Source organism: Phyllobates terribilis, unplaced genomic scaffold, assembly GCF_046119375.1.
Source record: "Phyllobates terribilis strain yellow unplaced genomic scaffold, ASM4611937v1 Scaffold_2__4_contigs__length_985480577, whole genome shotgun sequence".
NCBI classification, from domain to species: domain Eukaryota; kingdom Metazoa; phylum Chordata; class Amphibia; order Anura; family Dendrobatidae; genus Phyllobates; species Phyllobates terribilis.
The window spans coordinates 801,236,001-801,254,194 of NW_027362762.1; the positions used below are offsets into that span (position 1 = coordinate 801,236,001).

The 18,194-nt window shown below is 42.3% G+C and overlaps 1 protein-coding gene across 2 annotated transcripts in view; it reads right to left on the minus strand.

Annotated features, from left to right (window-relative positions):
• Positions 1 to 18,194, minus strand: part of SMPX (small muscle protein X-linked) — a 132,505-nt gene that overhangs the window by 24,157 nt on the left and 90,154 nt on the right. For both annotated transcript variants that reach the window (XM_073670744.1, XM_073670743.1), the window contains one exon: positions 12,323 to 12,476. In XM_073670744.1, coding sequence (XP_073526845.1) covers positions 12,336 to 12,476 — 141 coding nt within the window. In that variant the 3' untranslated portion in view covers positions 12,323 to 12,335. The remainder of the gene's footprint in view (positions 1 to 12,322; positions 12,477 to 18,194) is intronic.

Genomic DNA, 18,194 nt, shown 5'->3' on the forward strand with positions numbered 1-18,194 from the left:
CGGATTCTTCTTTGGCAAAAAGAAAGACGGCTCGCTACGCCCCTGTATTGACTATAGAGGACTCAATCAGATCACGGTTAAAAATAAATACCCCCTTCCGCTCATCTCTGAGTTATTTGATCGTCTTAAAGGCACCAGGATCTTCTCCAAGCTGGATCTACGTGGAGCGTATAACCTGGTCCGTATCCGTCAGGGAGACGAGTGGAAAACATCATTTAATACCCGGGACGGACACTATGAGTACCGTGTGATGCCCTTCGGTCTCTGCAATGCTCCCGCCGTCTTCCAAGAACTGGTCAACGACATCTTCCGTGACCTTCTTTACTCCTGCGTGGTGGTATACCTGGACGACATCTTGGTCTTCTCTCTGGATCTTCCCACACACCGGAGGGATGTTCGTCAGGTCCTGCTTAGGCTCAGGCAGAACCACCTATATGCTAAATACGAGAAGTGCCTTTTTGAGCAGACCTCTCTTCCTTTCCTGGGCTATGTTATCTCCCAGACAGGCTTGCGAATGGATCCCGAGAAGCTCTCTGCTGTCCTAAAGTGGCCCCGTCCGGAGGGCTTGAGGGCGATACAGCGATTCCTGGGCTTCGCTAATTACTATCGTCTCTTCATTCCTCTCTTCTCGTCACGGACTGCGCCCATATCTGCACTCACCCGTAAGGGAGCAAATCCCAAGGTATGGTCATCCGAAGCTGAGGAGGCCTTCCTTTCCCTGAAACAAGCCTTCTCCTCTGCCCCTGTGCTGCACCGTCCGGACTGCAACAAACAGTTCTACCTGGAGGTTGATGCCTCCTCCTCTGGAGCCGGAGCGGTGCTCACCCAGAAGTCTTCCTCCGGGAGAATGGTAACCTGCGGCTTTTTCTCTAAAATCTTCTCCTCCTCTGAGCGCAATTACTCCATAGGAGACCGAGAACTGCTTGCCGTTAAATTGGCGCTGGAGGAGTGGCGTTACCTGCTTGAAGGGGCCCTATACCCAGTGATCATCTATACGGATCACAAGAACCTGGCATATCTCCAAAATGCCCAGAGACTTAATCCACGTCAAGCCCGGTGGTCTTTGTTCTTTGCCCGCTTCGATTTCATCCTTCATTTCCGCCCGGCGGACAAAAATGTCAAAGCTGATGCCTTGTCCCGATCCTTCCTGTCCTCCGACCAAGAGGAGGAGCCTATGCACATTATCGACCCCTCCAAGGTCATGAATGTGGCCCCCTTGGATTTGACTCGTCTTCCACCCGGCAAGACGTTCGTGGCGCCTCCAGACCGTGAGAGGGCTGTTCGCTGGGGTCATTCTTCTAAACTAGCTGGCCATGCCGGCCAAAAGAAGACCTTCCTACTCATTTCCCGGCATTACTGGTGGTCTACCCTGCGTAAGGATGTGGTAGACTTCGTCTCTGCCTGTTCATCTTGTGGCCGCAACAAAATTCCCAGACACTTACCAGCTGGTCATCTTCTGCCGCTTCCCATACCTGTTGCCCCGTGGCAACACATCGCTATGGACTTCATTACCGATTTTCCTGTCTCTGCCGGGTGTACTGTCATTTGGGTGGTCGCGGACCGCTTCTCTAAAATGGCCCACTTCATTCCCCTGCCTGGTCTTCCGTCTGCACCTGAGCTGGCTAAGGACTTTATTCGCCATATCTTCCGTCTCCATGGCCTACCCCTCCACATCGTGTCGGATCGAGGGGTTCAGTTTACCTCACGCTTCTGGAGAGCCACATGTAAACTGCTGGACGTCACCCTGGACTTCTCCTCCGCTTACCACCCTCAGTCCAATGGTCAAGTGGAGCGGATCAATCAGATCCTTACCAGCTATCTCCGGCACTTTGTTAATGCCCACCATTCTGATTGGGTGGACCTCCTTCCTTGGGCCGAGTTCTCTTATAATAACCACGAGAGCTAATCCTCTTCCAAGTCCCCGTTCTTTATTGTCTATGGCCAGCACCTCCGGATTCCGCTCCCTGTCTCCATTTCTGTGGACAACCCTGCTGCGGAGTCTCTTGTCAGCGAATTTTCTACTATTTGGGAGAGTACCAGGTCCGCTCTTCTTCTATCCTTTGAGCGGATGAAGAGATATGCTGATAAGAGACGTCTGGATCCGCCTCAATTCCGTCCGGGAGACAAGGTTTGGCTCTCGTCCAAACATGTGCGGCTCAAAGTACCCTCCTTCAAGTTGGGCCCTCGATTCATCGGTCCCTTCGAAGTCCTCAGACAAATTAACCCTGTGGCCTACAAATTAAAACTCCCGGCCACCCTACGGATTCCCAACTCCTTCCACGTATCTCTCCTCAAACCCGTTGTCTTTAACTCTTTTTCCAATAATCCAGGTGCCCCTCCTGCTCCGGTTTCCGCTGATGACGTCTTTGAGGTAGAGAGTATTCTGGCCTCCAAAAGGGTAAGAGGAAAGACCTTTTTTCTGGTAGATTGGAAGGGGTTTGGTCCTGAGGAGAGAACTTGGGAACCCAGGGAGAACATCAACGCCCCGCTTCTCCTTGAAAAATTTCTTTCTGGCCAAAAAAAGAGGGGGCCTAAAGGTGGGGGTACTGTAGCATCGGCGTCTCTGCCCCGTACTAGGCAGAGACGCCGTCCCTCTCACCTCCCCGCTCCTGGCGCGGCGTCCTCCAGCGCTTCTCTCCCCGCTGCTTCCGGCACGCGCTCCTTCCCCGGCAGTGTGCTTAGGGCGCGCGCGCTCCCCCTCTCTTAAAGGGACCGCGCGCGCCGTCCTAAGGAGTCCCCGGCCAATTGCCGGAGGACCTCCCATATTTAAGGCACCTCCTCCAAAATGGAGGTGCCCGAGCAATGTTGTTGCAAAGCCTTCACTCTGCTTCAGCCCTCAGGTCCCGTTACCAGTTACCAGCCAGTCACCTGCCAGATTCCTGCTTGTTACCTGCCAGTCACCTGCCGGATTCCTGCCTGTTACCTGCCAGTTACCTGCCAGATTCCTGCTTGATACCTGCCTGATATCCGTTTACCTGCTTGCAAGCCTGCGGTCCGACGGTCTGTTTTCCGACACCTGTCAGTCTGTCTATGGACCAGCCTGCCCGCTCACCTGGGAGCGCTCATCTGCTACCTGCCTGCTAGCCTACCTGGAGGCTCCGCCGTCACTTGCCGTGACCACCTGCCTGTCCAGAGACTCTTGCCTGCTCACCTGGGAGCGCTCACCTGCTACCTGTCTGCTAGTCTACCTGGAGGCTCTGCCGTCACTTGCCGTGACCACCTGCCCGTCCAGAGACTCTCGCCCGCTCACCTGGGAGCGCTCACCAGCCACCTGCCTGCTGTCCTTCTACCCAGAGACTGTCCCTGTCACTTGCCGTGAGTACCCATCCTTTTACCCAGAGACTGTCCCTGTCACTTGCCGTGACTACCTGCCCCTCTACCCAGAGACTGTCCCTGTCACTTGCCGTGACTACCTGCCCCTCTACCCAGAGACTGTCCCTGTCACTTGCCGTGACTACCTGCCCGTCTTCCCTGGGAGCCACCCGCTTCCTTACAAGGACTGCCCCCTTGTATAGTTGCACAGAGGTTCCACCTCCCAGACCCGTTACAATAGCAAACCTTCTTGCCACAGCTCGCATTGATGTGCCATCCTGGATGAGCTGCACTACCTGAGCAACTTCTATGGGTTGTAGAGTCCGTCTCATGCTACCACGAGTGTGAAAGCACAACCAACATTCAAAAGTGACCAAAACATCAGCCAGAAAGCATTGGTACTGAGATGTGGTCTGTGGTCCCCACCTGCAGAACCACTCCTTTATTGAGGGTGTCTTGATAATTGCCAATAATTTCCATCTATTGTCTATTCCATTTGCACAACAGCATGTGAAATTGATTGTCAATCAGTGTTGCTTCCTAAGTGGACAGCTTGATTTCACAGAAGTTTGATTTACTTGGAGTTATATTCTGTTGTATAAGTGTTCCCTTTATTTTTTTGAGCAGTGTATATAAAAACCCATGTGTTGGAATCAGATGTGTATATGCTATACATTCATTGGGAAGCGCCCAATAACTACCTAGTTGCACTAGTTAATCAAATTTGTGATTGTCCTGACAATTGTTTGCAAGCGGAGTGCTGTTCATTACATTTTCTATGTTCGGTTGTGAGTAAAATATGTCTGTAATAAATTTCCAAATTATTGCATTTTTGTTTGTCCCAATGTTTTGAGAATTGACATTGTATATTGTTATTATTGCTTTATGAAGTCGTGTGTATAACAATTCCATAACAAAATGGCAAATTTGAATTTGTCCCTTTTGACGCTGCAGAGATATGGCTATTTGGATTGGGAGTCCAAATGGGGACAGTGCTGATATTGTCTGTGAAGCGCTGTGGAATTAGGCTATGTGCCCACGTTGCATTTATGAAGCAGAAAATTTCTGCTGCATAAATGCAAGTCCTCTCCCGGAAAAACGCATGCGGAATTCCGCACGCGTTTATCGCGCATTTTTCGCGCGTTTATCACGCGTTTTCCACATGCGGAATTGCCTTGCATTTTTTATGCATTGGACTAAGGCAATTCCGCTTGCGGAAACGCAAAATTAAATGACATGCTGCGGATTTTTGAACGCGGCATAAACGCTGCGGAAAAATCCGCAGCATGTGCATAGAACTTGCGGAATCCCATTGGGGACCATGGGGTGCGGATATACATGCGTTTTTCAAGCGTTTACGCTGCGGAAATTCCGCAGCATATACGCTTGAAAAATGCTACGTGGGCACACAGCCTTAATGGCGATATATAAGCGAGTAAAATAAATAAATAAATACGATGTGCAGGAGTAGTTTACAGCAGCCTACTGCATATTCCCTGTATCTGGAAGCACAGGCTGTTAGGATGCACTGACGCTGACAGCCTGTGTGTGCATTGCATAATGAAATTCCTTCAGTCATATAGTTTATTGTATGATCTCTCCTACCTGAACAACAAAACAAATCTAGAAATGAACGGGAATTGCTCATATTGTAGTGCAATTCTATAATAACAGCTTACCAACATGCAGCTCTTTATCTTTTCTTTTAGCAGTAGTAATGGCCTTAGATGGGAACAACACCTGAGGCTTCTGGGATGATTGACAATGTGCAGATGTGTCCACCATTACCATTTCTTGAATTTAGGTAAATGGATTTTCTCATCATCATTAATGGCTAAAATTGCAAAGTGCTTGTAATAACAAATAACTTTGCAGTATACTTCTTATTAAAAATCCTCTCTGTTCTGAGGATCTAAGGGATTTCTATTTTTTTTGGTGTACTGCTCATTTCCTAGGTTCCCTTGGCAGTCTATCAGTGCTGGCTGGTCTCCTAGGCAAGGAACGCAGTGCTTGCAAGCTCTTTGTTATACAGCTTGCAAGCTCTGCTTTGAAGCTGGCCAGATAGCTGTATCCAGCCAGTTCCAGTGCTCCTTGTATGCTGCAGAGGCAAAGCAGCATCAGGGAACACACATTCAAGCCAGTGGCATAACAATGACACTGGAGCAAACCATCAATCATTCAGGAGAATACCACCCCCCAGCAAGCAGGAAGTTGAGAGTCAAGGGAGTGGTGCGCTCCTGAAGAACAATTATGAGAAAAATTCTTTAAGGACTCCATTTTCTCACAATACAAATCTGATACATTATCAAATGTATGTATATACAGTACAGACCAAAAGTTTGGACACACCTTCTCATTTAAAGATTTTTCCGTATTTTCATGACTTTGAAAATTGTACATTCACACTGAAGGCATCAAAATTATGAATTAACACATGTGGAATTATATACTTATCAAAAAAGCGTGAAACAACTGAAAATATGTCTTATATTCTAGGTTCTTCAAAGTAGCCACCTTTTGCTTTGATGACTGCTTTGCACACTCTTGGCATTCTCTTGATGAGCTTCAAGAGGTAGTCACCGGAAATGGTCTTCCAACAATCTTGAAGGAGTTCCCAGAGATGCTTAGCACTTGTTGGCCCTTTTGCCTTCACTCTGCGGTCCAGCTCACCCCAAACCATCTCGATTGGGTTCAGGTCTGGTGACTGTGGAGGGAAGGTCATTTGGCGTAGCACCCCATCACTCACCTTCTTGGTCAAATACCCCTTACACAGCCTGGAGGTGTGTTTGGGGTCATTGTCCTGTTGAAAAATAAATGATGGTCCAACTAAACGCAAACCGGATGGAATAGCATGCCGCTGCAAGATGCTGTGGTAGCCATGCTGGTTCAGTATGCCTTCAATTTTGAATAAATCCCCAACAGTGTCACCAGCAAAGCACCCCCACACCATCACACCTCCTCCTCCATGCTTCACGGTGGGAACCAGGCATGTAGAGTCCATCCGTTCACCTATTCTGCGTCGCACAAAGACACGGTGGTTGGAACCAAAGATATCAAATTTGGACTCATCAGACCAAAGCACAGATTTCCACTGGTCTAATGTCCATTCCTTGTGTTCTTTAGCCCAAAGAAGTCTCTTCTGCTTGTTGCCTGTCCTTAGTAGTGGTTTCCTAGCAGCTATTTTACCAGGAAGGCCTGCTGCACAAAGTCTCCTCTTAACAATTGTAGTAGAGATGTGTCTGCTGCTAGAACTCTGTGTGGCATTGACCTGGTCTCTAATCTGAGCTGCTGTTAACCTGCGATTTCTGAGGCTGGTGAATCCGATAAACTTATCCTCAGAAGTAGAGGTGACTCTTGGTCTTCCTTTCCTGGGGCGGTCCTCATGTGAGCCAGTTTCTTTGTAGCGCTTGATGGTTTTTGCAACTACACTTGGGGACACTTTCAAAGTTTTCCCAATTTTTCGCACTGACTGACCTTCATTTCTTAAAGTAATGATGACCACTCGTTTTTCTTTACTTAGTTGCTTTTTTCTTACCATAATACAAATTCTAACAGTCTATTCAGTAGGACTATCAGCTGTGTATCTGCACAACACAACTGATGGTCCCAACCCCATTTATAAGGCAAGAAATCCCACTTTTTAAACCTGACAGGGCACACCTGTGAAGTAAAAAACATTTCCGGTGACTACCTCTTGAAGCTCATCAAGAGAATTCCAAGAGTGTGCAAAGCAGTCATCAAAGCAAAAGGTGGCTACTTTGAAGAACCTAGAATATAAGACATATTTTCAGTTGCTTCACACTTTTTTGTTAAGGATATAATTCCACATGTTTTGGTGCCTTCAGTGTGAATGTACAATTTTCATAGTCATGAAAATACAGAAAAATCTTTAAATGAGAAGGTGTGTCCAAACTTTTGGTCTGTACTGTATATTTTTTTTACAGCTGGTAATCTCACAACATAGATCTTACAGCCTGTGCTATATTGAACCAAGGGAAAATGTACGGAAGGATACATATGTATGAAACTTTAGTGATGATGGACTATGGGTGCCATGATCATAATACAGCTTACAATGCAATCCTACTCACTTGTTTTGCTCTTTTCCAATGATATCCTGTGATCCAAGATCCAAGCCAATATATAAACTTGTGTTAATATAATATGTCCATCTCTAGAAATCTTGAATGTCTGGCATGCATGAACAACAATTCAGTGATCCAGAAACATTATGGTCAAACCCTGGGATCATGGAGAAAGTCAGGGCAATAATTTTATAATGTCCCTAAAGAAATAGAAGATGACCGCAGAAGAACTAGTGAAGTCATCTACAGCCCAAGTAATAACATCCTAGTTATGTATGGATATGAAAATGCATCAATGTACGTAATGAGACAGACAATACCTTTAATTATGAAAATCTAGATTTTTCTCAATGAATAGATGTTAAATAGTAATGTGTACAAGGTAGTAGGTACTGTAATGCACAGGTTAGATCTGGTATTACTATTAATATGTTGATTTTTATTATGAGCTTCTTGTACATCTCTGAATATAGGTAAAGATAATACTCACTGCCAGGGATCATCCGGAGATATAGTGTCGACATGTGGAGCATCTCTGTCAGCCACCTGGCACCAGCTATCAAGCTCCGTGCCTGGCACTGAAGATGGTAGTGTATGCCAGTCATGTACTATTTCTTAGATAACAGGACTATCTCCTTGTCACTGTCACGCTAAGTGCACACCTGTTTCTATGCCCTTGAAAATCTTAATTATGCATTATTTTTCTAAATAGATTAACAGCTACCTGTATACCGGAATGTGTAACACCAGGAAGCATTCACAGCCTTCAGGATTTACAGGCAGGGAATAGATTCCAAAAGATCCTCTACTATATGAAATTGATTGCAATAAAATATAGATATAAATAAATAAATATATGTATATATACAGTACAGACCAAAAGTTTGGACACACCTTCTCATTTGAAGATTTTTCAGTATTTTCTTGACTATGGAAATTGTACATTCACACTGAAGGCATCAAAACTATGAATTAACACATGTGGAATTATATACTTAACAAAAAAGTGTGAAACAACTGAAAATATGTCTTATATTCTAGGTTCTTCAAAGTAGCCACCTTTTGCTTTGATGACTGCTTTGCACACTCTTGGCATTCTCTTGATGAGCTTCAAGAGGTAGTCACCGGAAATGGTCTTCCAACAATCTTGAAGGAGTTCCCAGAGAGGCTTAGCACTTTTTGGCCCTTTTGCCTTCACTCTGCGGTCCAACACACCCCAAACCATCTCGATTGGGTTCAGGTCTGGTGACTGTGGAAGCCAGGTCATCTGGCGTAGCACCCCATTACTCTCCTTCTTGGCCGAAAAGCCCTTACACAGCCTGGAGGTGTGTTTGGGGTCATTGTCTTGTTGAAAAATAAATGATGGTCCAACTAAACGCAAACCGGATGGAATAGCATGCCGCTGCAAGATGCTGTAGCAGCCATGCTGGTTCAGTATGCCTTCAATTTTGAATAAATCCCCAACAGTGTCACCAGCAAAGCACCCCCACACCATCACATCTCCTCCTCCATGCTTCACGGTGGGAACCAGGCATATAGAGTCCATCCATTCACCTTTTCTGCGTCGCACAAAGACACGGTGGTTGGAACCAAAGATCTCAAATTTGGTGTCATCAGACCAAAGCACAGATTTCCACTGGTCTAATGTCCATTCCTTGTGTTCTTTAGCCCAAACAAGTCTCTTCTGCTTGTTGCCTGTCCTTAGCAGTGGTTTCCTAGCAGCTATTTTACCATGAAGGCCTGCTGCACAAAGTCTCCTCTTAACAGTTGTTGAATAGATGTGTCTGCTGCTAGAACTCTGTGTGGCATTGATCTGGTCTCTAATCTGAGCTGCTGTTAACCTGCGATTTCTGAGGCTGGTGACTCGGATAAACTTATCCTCAGAAGCAGAGGTGACTCTTGGTCTTCCTTTCCTGGTGCGGTCCTCATGTGAGCCAGTTTCTTTGTAGCGCTTGATGGTTTTTGCAACTGCACTTGGGGACACTTTCAAAGTTTTCACAATTTTTCGCACTGACTGACCTTCATTTCTTAAAGTAATGATGGCCACTCGTTTTTCTTTACTTAGCTGCTTTTTTCTTGCCATAATACAAATTCTAACAGTCTATGCAGTAGGTCTATCAGCTGTGTATCCACCAGACTTCTGCACAACACAACTGATGGTCCCAACCCCATTTATAAGGCAAGAAATCCCACTTATTAAACCTGACAGGGCACACCTGTGAAGTGAAAACCATTTCCGGTGACTACCTCTTGAAGCTCATCAAGAGAATGCCAAGAGTGTGCAAAGCAGTCATGAAAGCAAAAGGTGGCTACTTTGAAGAACCTAGAATATAAGACATATTTTCAGTTGTTTCACACTTTTTTGTTAAGTATATAATTCCACATGTGTTAATTCATAGTTTTGATGCCTTCAGTGTGAATGTACAATTTTCAAAGTCATGATAATACAGAAAAATCTTTAAATGAGAAGGTGTGTCCAAACTTTTGGTCTGTACTGTATATATATAAATATATATATATATATATATATATATATATATATATACAGTACAGACGAAAAGTTTGGACACACCTTCTCATTTAAAGATTTTTCTGTATTTTCATGACTTTGAAAATTGTACATTCACACTGAAGGCATCAAAACTATGAATTAACACATGTGTAATTATATACTTAACAAAAAAGTGTGAAACAACTGAAAATATGTCTTATATTCTAAGTTCTTCAAAGTAGCCACCTTTTGCTTTGATGACTGCTTTGCACACTCTTGGCATTCTCTTGATGAGCTTCAAGAGGTAGTCACCGGAAATGGTTTTCACTTCACAGGTGTGCCCTGTCAGGTTTAATAAGTGGGATTTCTTGCCTTATAAATGGGGTTGGGACCATCAGTTGTGTTGTGCAGAAGTCTGGTGGATACACAGCTGATAGTCCTACTGAATAGACTGTTAGAATTTGTATTATGGCAAGAAAAAAGCAGCTAAGTAAAGAAAAACGAGTGGTCATCATTACTTTAAGAAATGAAGGTTAGTCAGTCCGAAAAATTGGGAAAACTTTGAAAGTGTCCCCAAGTGCAGTTGCAAAAACCATCAAGTGCTACAAAGAAACTGGCTCACATGAGTACCGCCCCAGGAAAGGAAGACCAAGAGTCACCTCTGCTTCTGAGGATAAGTTTATCCGAGTCACCAGCCTCAGAAATCGCAGGTTAACAGCAGCTTATATTAGAAAACAGGTCAATGCCACACAGAGTTCTAGCAGCAGACACATCTCTTCAACAACTGTTAAGAGGAGACTTTGTGCAGCAGGCCTTCATGGTAAAATAGCTGATAGGAAACCACTGCTAAGGACAGGCAACAAGCAGAAGAGACTTGTTTGGGCTAAAGAACACAAGCAATGGACATTAGACCAGTGTAAATCTGTGCTTTGGTCTGATGAGTCCAAATTTGAGATCTTTGCTTCCAACCACCGTGTCTTTGTGTGACGCAGAAAAGGTGAACGGATGGACTCTACATGCCTAGTTCCCACCGTGAAGCATGGAGGAGGAGGTGTGATGGTGTGGGGGTGCTTTGCTGGTGACACTGTTGGGGATTTATTCAAAATTGAAGGCATACTGAACCAGCATGGCTACCACAGCATCTTGCAGTGGCATGCTATTCCATCCGGTTTGCGTTTAGTTGGACCATCATTTAGTTTTCAACAGGACAATGATCCCAAACACACCTCCAGGCTGTGTAAGGGCTATTTGACCAAGAAGGAGAGTGATGAGGTGCTACGCCAGATAACCTGGCCTCCACAGTCACCAGACCTGAACCCAATCGAGATGGTTTGGGGTGAGCTGGACCGCAGAGTGAAGGCAAAAGGGCCAACAAGTGCTAAGCATCTCTGGGAACTCCTTCAAGATTGTTGGAAGACCATTTCCGGTGACTACCTCTTGAAGCTCATCAAGAGAATGCCAAGAATGTGCAAAGCAGTCATCAAAACAAAAGATGGCTATTTTGAAGAACCTAGAATATAAGACATATTTTTAGTTGTTCCACACTTTTTTGTTAAGTATATAATTCCACATGTGTTAATTCATAGTTTGATGCCTTCTGTGTGAATGTACTATTTTCATAGTCATGAAAATACAGAAAAATCTTTAAATGAGAAGTTGTGTCCAAACTTTTGGTCTGTACTATATATATATATATATATATATATATATATATATATATATACTGTATATATATATACATATTTGTTATGTAAAGTCAATCTGGTATTACTACGGATTCAATAAGGAAATGAAATACAGTATGGGCCTTGTAAACATACCGTATATATATAGGTGGGGTTTGCACCTCTATACAACACTGATGGAGCTGTAAAATTATTATTATTATTATTATTATTATTATTATTATTATTATTAGCTGTAATGTGGCTGTGTATGATGACTTGGTAATATGAACAGAGAAGTGGCGGATATGGACTAGATGGATTTAACTGTTTTCATAGTTCTTCTATTAATGGGAACCCGTCTGCTGATACATTCTGCAGCTTTCAGAGAAAACATACTTTAAAATATTGATCGGGACAATGTGACTTGGATGACTAGTCTGAGGTAAATCCCTCGTGGCTTCTCCCAGCCTTGCTTCCCCAGACTGACAGTCCTTTTTCTACACGTGTGTAGGGAGAGACCTGTCAGTCTAGGAACCAGGGTGGAGGGGACCTACCGGGGACCTGCCTCTTGGACTATTGATTCTAGTAGCATAGTCCTCAACAACCATTTGACAATATGTTTTCTCTGGAATGCCCAGGCGTTTAAGAGTAAAACATAAACGGCTGTATTAGTGGAATCTGTTTCTGGTTCACGTTGGCCGTAGTCCACCATAGTCCACTGCATGCTCCCTGTCCAGAAAAACCCCATGCCGGCTGGATGTTCTCACCTCTCAGTACATATTACTGCTCCTCAGCTCTTGGTACAAATTTAAGTTCACTCTTTATATTCTGAATTTCTGAAAGGTTGACCGCAGGCCCAGGAAGTTTCACAGCTCCAGGGAGTTGCTTCTTCTCTTCACTTGGCACAACGTCTGGCTTACTCTAAAAGTAAGAAATATAATACAAAATATATTATTGTTATGGCTTTATAAACATAACGTGCCCAATCATTTAAACATCTCCTAATTTAGAGGGTTGTTGATCCAAGACAGTGGCCCCCAAACTTTCAGTATCATCCTATCTCCAGATTACTATACCTAATTTATCTCTAAAAAATCAAAAGGCCAATATACGGTTGCTAATCATGGTTCTAATGTAACAGTACAAAGCTGGCAGATAGCCGTAAGCCACACATCATAAGCCCACGAGCCATATCTGGCTCCGGAGTCACAGGTTGGGGACCCCTGATCTAACACAATATACATATCCAGCGGGTACATAGAACATGGAGGGTACATAGAACAAAACCAGGTAAAAAGATGCTGTACCAGGTTTTCAAATAAATATGCAAATGGTGCGGCTTCTAAAGGGTGCAATGACAAAAGTACTGAACAATCAATTAAATGATAATAATATACATACACCTAAATCAAGCACATAGACATAAGCTGGCTAAACTACCTGACATGCAAAAAACCCTCTAAAAATAGTATCTAACTAAAATTAAAGGATTAAAGAATAAGTAATCATTTATTAGTACATACTGTATGTCAATAAAAAAAAGTTTAAATGTAGAAATGCCACACAAAGAGGGCGACAAATGCAACAGGAGGCGACAATACATACATGATGAAATATGAAGGATTAAATAAAGACAAGCGGTAAAGTGATAACTGTATATCAAACAGCATCTAGGACAAGCTGTGACACAGCAAAACCATAAGTAGACAGTAAATAAGTACAAAATAAAGCAGTATGATAAATTATTGCCTGCACTGAAAGTACAGCTCCCAAATGGGTATAGAAACAAAGAAATTATATAATGATGTAGTCAAAAAAAGAAAAGCTACCCATATTAGTCTCTTCCCACTGGCACCAAAGGGTGTTTCGGCGCAAGCCTTTATCAGGAGATGACAAAAGCTGCGCATTGGGGCTGTATACTTAGGAATTGTATTATTTAGCTACTATCTTGCACTTTGTTATACTGGCTGCTTCTGTTTTTGCTAATTCACTTTTTATTTCAGGATTACAAATGGCACATAATTTATCAAGCACAATAACTCTTAACGTGATGTGAATAAGGCCCCATAATGGAAATACAATTATTAAAGGGATATTCCCATCTCCAAGATCCTATCCTAATATGTAATAGGTGTAATTATAATATTAGGAAATACCTCCAATTAGAAATGTAGTATAGTTTTTCTGATTTGTTATGTCTCTTTCCTCATGTGCAGGTATTGCAGGACCTTAGGTATCCATGGTTACGACCACTGATACGGTTAAATAGTTGCTAATGGTTGTAACCATGAATACCTAAGGTCCTGCAAAGCCTGCACATGAGGAAAGAGACATAATAACTCAAAAAAACTATACTACATTTCTAATTGGAGGTATTTGCTAATATTATTACACCTATTACATATTGGGATAGGATCTTGTAGATGGGAATACCCCTTTAATGACACAGTGAAGTTAGCTGGACCTGTCTGTAGGAACAGTGAAATCCTTTATAATAAGCAGAATAAAATCTCGGGATGTACTTGTTTAAAATGCAAGTTCTAAAGCCATTAAAAATGAATTACGTCTTGCTGGCCATGTCAGCTGGCTGAGCGTTTACCGAGCAGCACTTCATTACACAAATACTCTATGCATTATTTATCCAGCCATTTTCTGTCTCCTATGTACATTTCCTTGTGTGCCAGACCATCGTCAGAGCTGGAAAGCTTTAGCTTTTTTTCAGTTTTAGAAAATCTGCATTATTTAGGAAATCCCAACAACTTTAATGGAAACTGAGATTTTGTAATGATGATAGTCACAGGGTGCTTGTCCTCTGCTTCTATTCATGTTACCTCTAATGTTCACTATTATATTATGTTCATTCTGTGCTAGTGAACAGTGATTTATTAACAGGGAGAATGGAAATAAAAAACTATGATGCTGATTGTGCATTGTGGACCAGTCTTTGCTGTCTTATGTGTTACAAAGGCTCGGCTCATCAAATTAACTTAAGATCACGGACTCTCTTTATAATGAAAGGTGAGAATCGGATCAATTATCCAAATGACACTCCAGTCTAACCCTGATCAGAGTTTAATCAGAGTGTCAGCTTAGTGTAATCTGATTCTCTCGGGTGAGAGAATCGGCGCACAGGTGAGGAGAAGATGAAGAGCAAAGTCTCTCCATCTTCTCCATTCTGTGAGTCTGTGGGAAATCAGGCTGCACTCAGATGTCATCCAAGTGCAGTCCGCTGTTTTCTACGCACCCATAGTCTTAAACACTTAGTAACCGGACCAATTTTTTAAAATCTGACTAGTGTCACTTTATGTAGTAATAACTCTGGAATGCTTCAACATATCCCATTGATTTTGAGACTGTTCTTTTGTGACACATGATACTTTATAATAATGGTAAATTTAGGTTGATATGTTTTGTGTTTATTTATAAAAAATATCAGAAATTTGACAAAAATGTTTTAAAAATTGCAATTTTCAAACTTTGAATGACTATCCCTTTAATCCCAATAGTCATATCGCACAAAAACATTAATAAATGACATTTCCCTCATGTCTGCTTTACATCAGCACCATTTGTAAAGTGTTGTTTTATTTTGTTAGCATTTTAGAAGGTTTAAAAATGTAGCAGTTATTTTTCATTTTTTCAATGAAATTTACAAAACTTATTTTTATAGGGACCTGTTCAGTTTTGAAGTGACTTTGGGGTTCCTATATGTTGGAAACGACTCAAAAGTGATACCATTTTAAAAACCGCACCCCTTAACATATTTAAAATTGCTTTCAGGTAGTTTAACCCTTTTGGTTCTTTTCAGGAAGTAATGGAAAGTGGCATGACAAGAATGAAAAAGTTTATTTTTACCACCTAAATTTTGATAACTTCTGAACAGGCCGCTATAACCGGCAGACTCTAAGGCCGTTATTTGGCCGTTACCTGCCATCACAAACATCAGGACCACACAATCAAGATCCCAGGGTGCCGATGAGGTTAAAGAGGGAGCCCCCACACTCTATTAACTATTTAAATGGAGAATATGATCCGATTTGGGCTTCAATTTGTTTTTCATGTCAAATTGGTATGAGGAAAAAAAATCAGATCTGCACTGCCTCATAGTGTAACATTGGTCCAAGTGCTATCTGATAAAACACTAAGTGCTAACTGTAACACAATTATGAGATATAAAAAGTGTCCATACAAGGTAAAGCATCACAGGCTGTAGGTGCAGCACAAGAGAAGTTTGTGAAATAGGAATGATGAGCAGAAAATGTATCAATATATCATTGTCTAATTAGAGACTATTTGTATCACGGTAGACAGAAATTATGAAAAGGAATGTAGGAACAGCTTTGTAGATGAGTCCCATAGCTTTACAGGTTATTCTAAAAGGAATAATGGAGCAGGTTATTGGAATATCAATTGGCAATTTGTTATGGTGGCCAAGACTAGAGATTAGTAGGTCCTGGATTAGTACTTTATGGCTTCAAATGAATGTGAGGTATTGACAGGTAGTAATTTGACATAATTAGAGCACCTCATATGGCCCTATACATTTAAATGGTCTCTGTCATTTTGACAAACTTTGCATAAATCAATAGTACAAGCAAATATAAGAAACTTTGTCGGCTCTCTTATCAGAGAAATATACTTTTTTTTTCAGTCAGTCTTTCGCCTCTAACTACACCCTGAACTTAATATTCACTTAAAAAAATGCTTGGTAAAAACAAAACTGACTGCCAGCTTATTGAAGGATCAGATTACAGCTGCCTTTTGATGTCCTTTTAGAGGAGAGAGCTAAGGAGTAAAATGAAAGCGCAAAGCAGAGATAGAGATCATGCTGGTGCTTTCCTGTAAGTGTTTTATCTCACTCCAGAGCTGTATTTACAGCTACACTGCTCAGTACTGCTATATAATGTCTTCTATGATGTTGGTGCTGATGATGAACATGTATTACAAAGAAAAGGAGAGCAGGAATCCCTCATGTCTATTTTATCTCTGATATGGAAGACATCATAACAGCTTAGAGAACTGGGTATCTAACAAAACCCTTTAGGGATGAGAAATCATACTACCAAATTTCCAAAAGGGTAAATAGATCCAACTTAAGTTCCCTGATGAAGCCAGTCATGTTATGGCGAAACATGTCAGGGAGGCTATGAGTGAATTTTAATCAGCTCTAGTGGTCTTGCAACTGACATTTATAATTGTCCTTAGATTAGAGAATCTATCCTAGATAAGGACTGCATCCATTAATCTAAGTAGGAGATATGTTATCTTTAGGAGAGTGATAGCCCATAGAAAAGTCCCAAAGAAATGCTACACAGCAATACCACCAGAGTTATTTTAATCTTTATTTGTTAGACCATATTGATTAATTACAATAAAAGTCAAGTTTTAATCACATTATCCCTTAAGTTGGATCGAGTCACCCTTTGGGCAATTTGTTAGTATCATAGCAGTTTCTCTCCACTCACTAGCTGAGAGAAAGTTGAAAATTAAAGCAGATAGAAATAAAAAGGAAAGCAGGTAAAAATGCAAGATACATTTTTTTTACAATTCCTCATGTACACAGACAGCAAATTATTCTGAAAAGTCACCTGACAGTACCTGCGTACCGCTTTAACCCCTTTCCGACAACGTCAGTAATAGTACGTAGCAGCGCCCTGGGACTTATGGACCAGCTACGAACTATTACGCATAATGCGATTGCGCCCACACATAAGCAGTGGAGGGCGATCGCCCCCGGGTGTCAGCTGATTGTCACAGCTGACACCCAGTGCTATGTGCAGGGAGCGGTCCCACACCACCCCTGGCACATTAACCCCCGCAATGCTGCGATCGAAGTTGATCGCAGCATTGCGGGGGCAAAGGAGGAGGTAAGCGCCGATACTTACCTCATCTCCGGCCTCCAGCGATGTCTGCGGCGGCTCCCGGATGTTGTCACGATGACCCGATGTCGTCATGACAACATCCAGGTCACCAGGAGGCAGGAAGTTACTTTGGTCATGCGCAGTGCATGACCAAAGTAATGTCTCCCCTGTGTACAGCGCTGACAGGCTGCATGGCATAGGGAGCTGCTGCTCTCTATGCTATACAGCCGATCAGGCTGCAAAAAGTGAAAGTCCCATAGTGGAACAATGTTTAAAAGTAAAAAAAGGGTAGGAAAGAGAAAAAAAAATGAAACAAAATTGTAAAAATATGAAACAAAATGAAAAAAATAATCCCCAAAAAATAAAAATATATTGTACCCATACTATTTATTTATTATAAAAAAAAAAATAATAAAAGTACACATATTCGGTGTCGCCGCATCCGGAACGACCTGACCTATAAAACTGTCCTACTAGTTAACCCCTTTAGTGAACACGGTAAAAAAAAATAAAAAAACGAAGCAAAAATCAATGCTTTATCATCATACCGCCAAACAAAAAATGGAATAACACGCGATCAAAAAGACGAATGTAAATAAAAATGGTACCGCTGAAAACGTCATCTTGTCCCGCAAGAAAACAAGTCGCCATACAGCTCCATCATCCAAAATATAAAAAAGTTATAGCTCTCAGGATAAAGCGATACAAGAAAATTCTTTTTTCTAGAAAATAGTTTTTATTGTGTAAAAGCGCCAAAACATAAAAAAAGACATAAAAG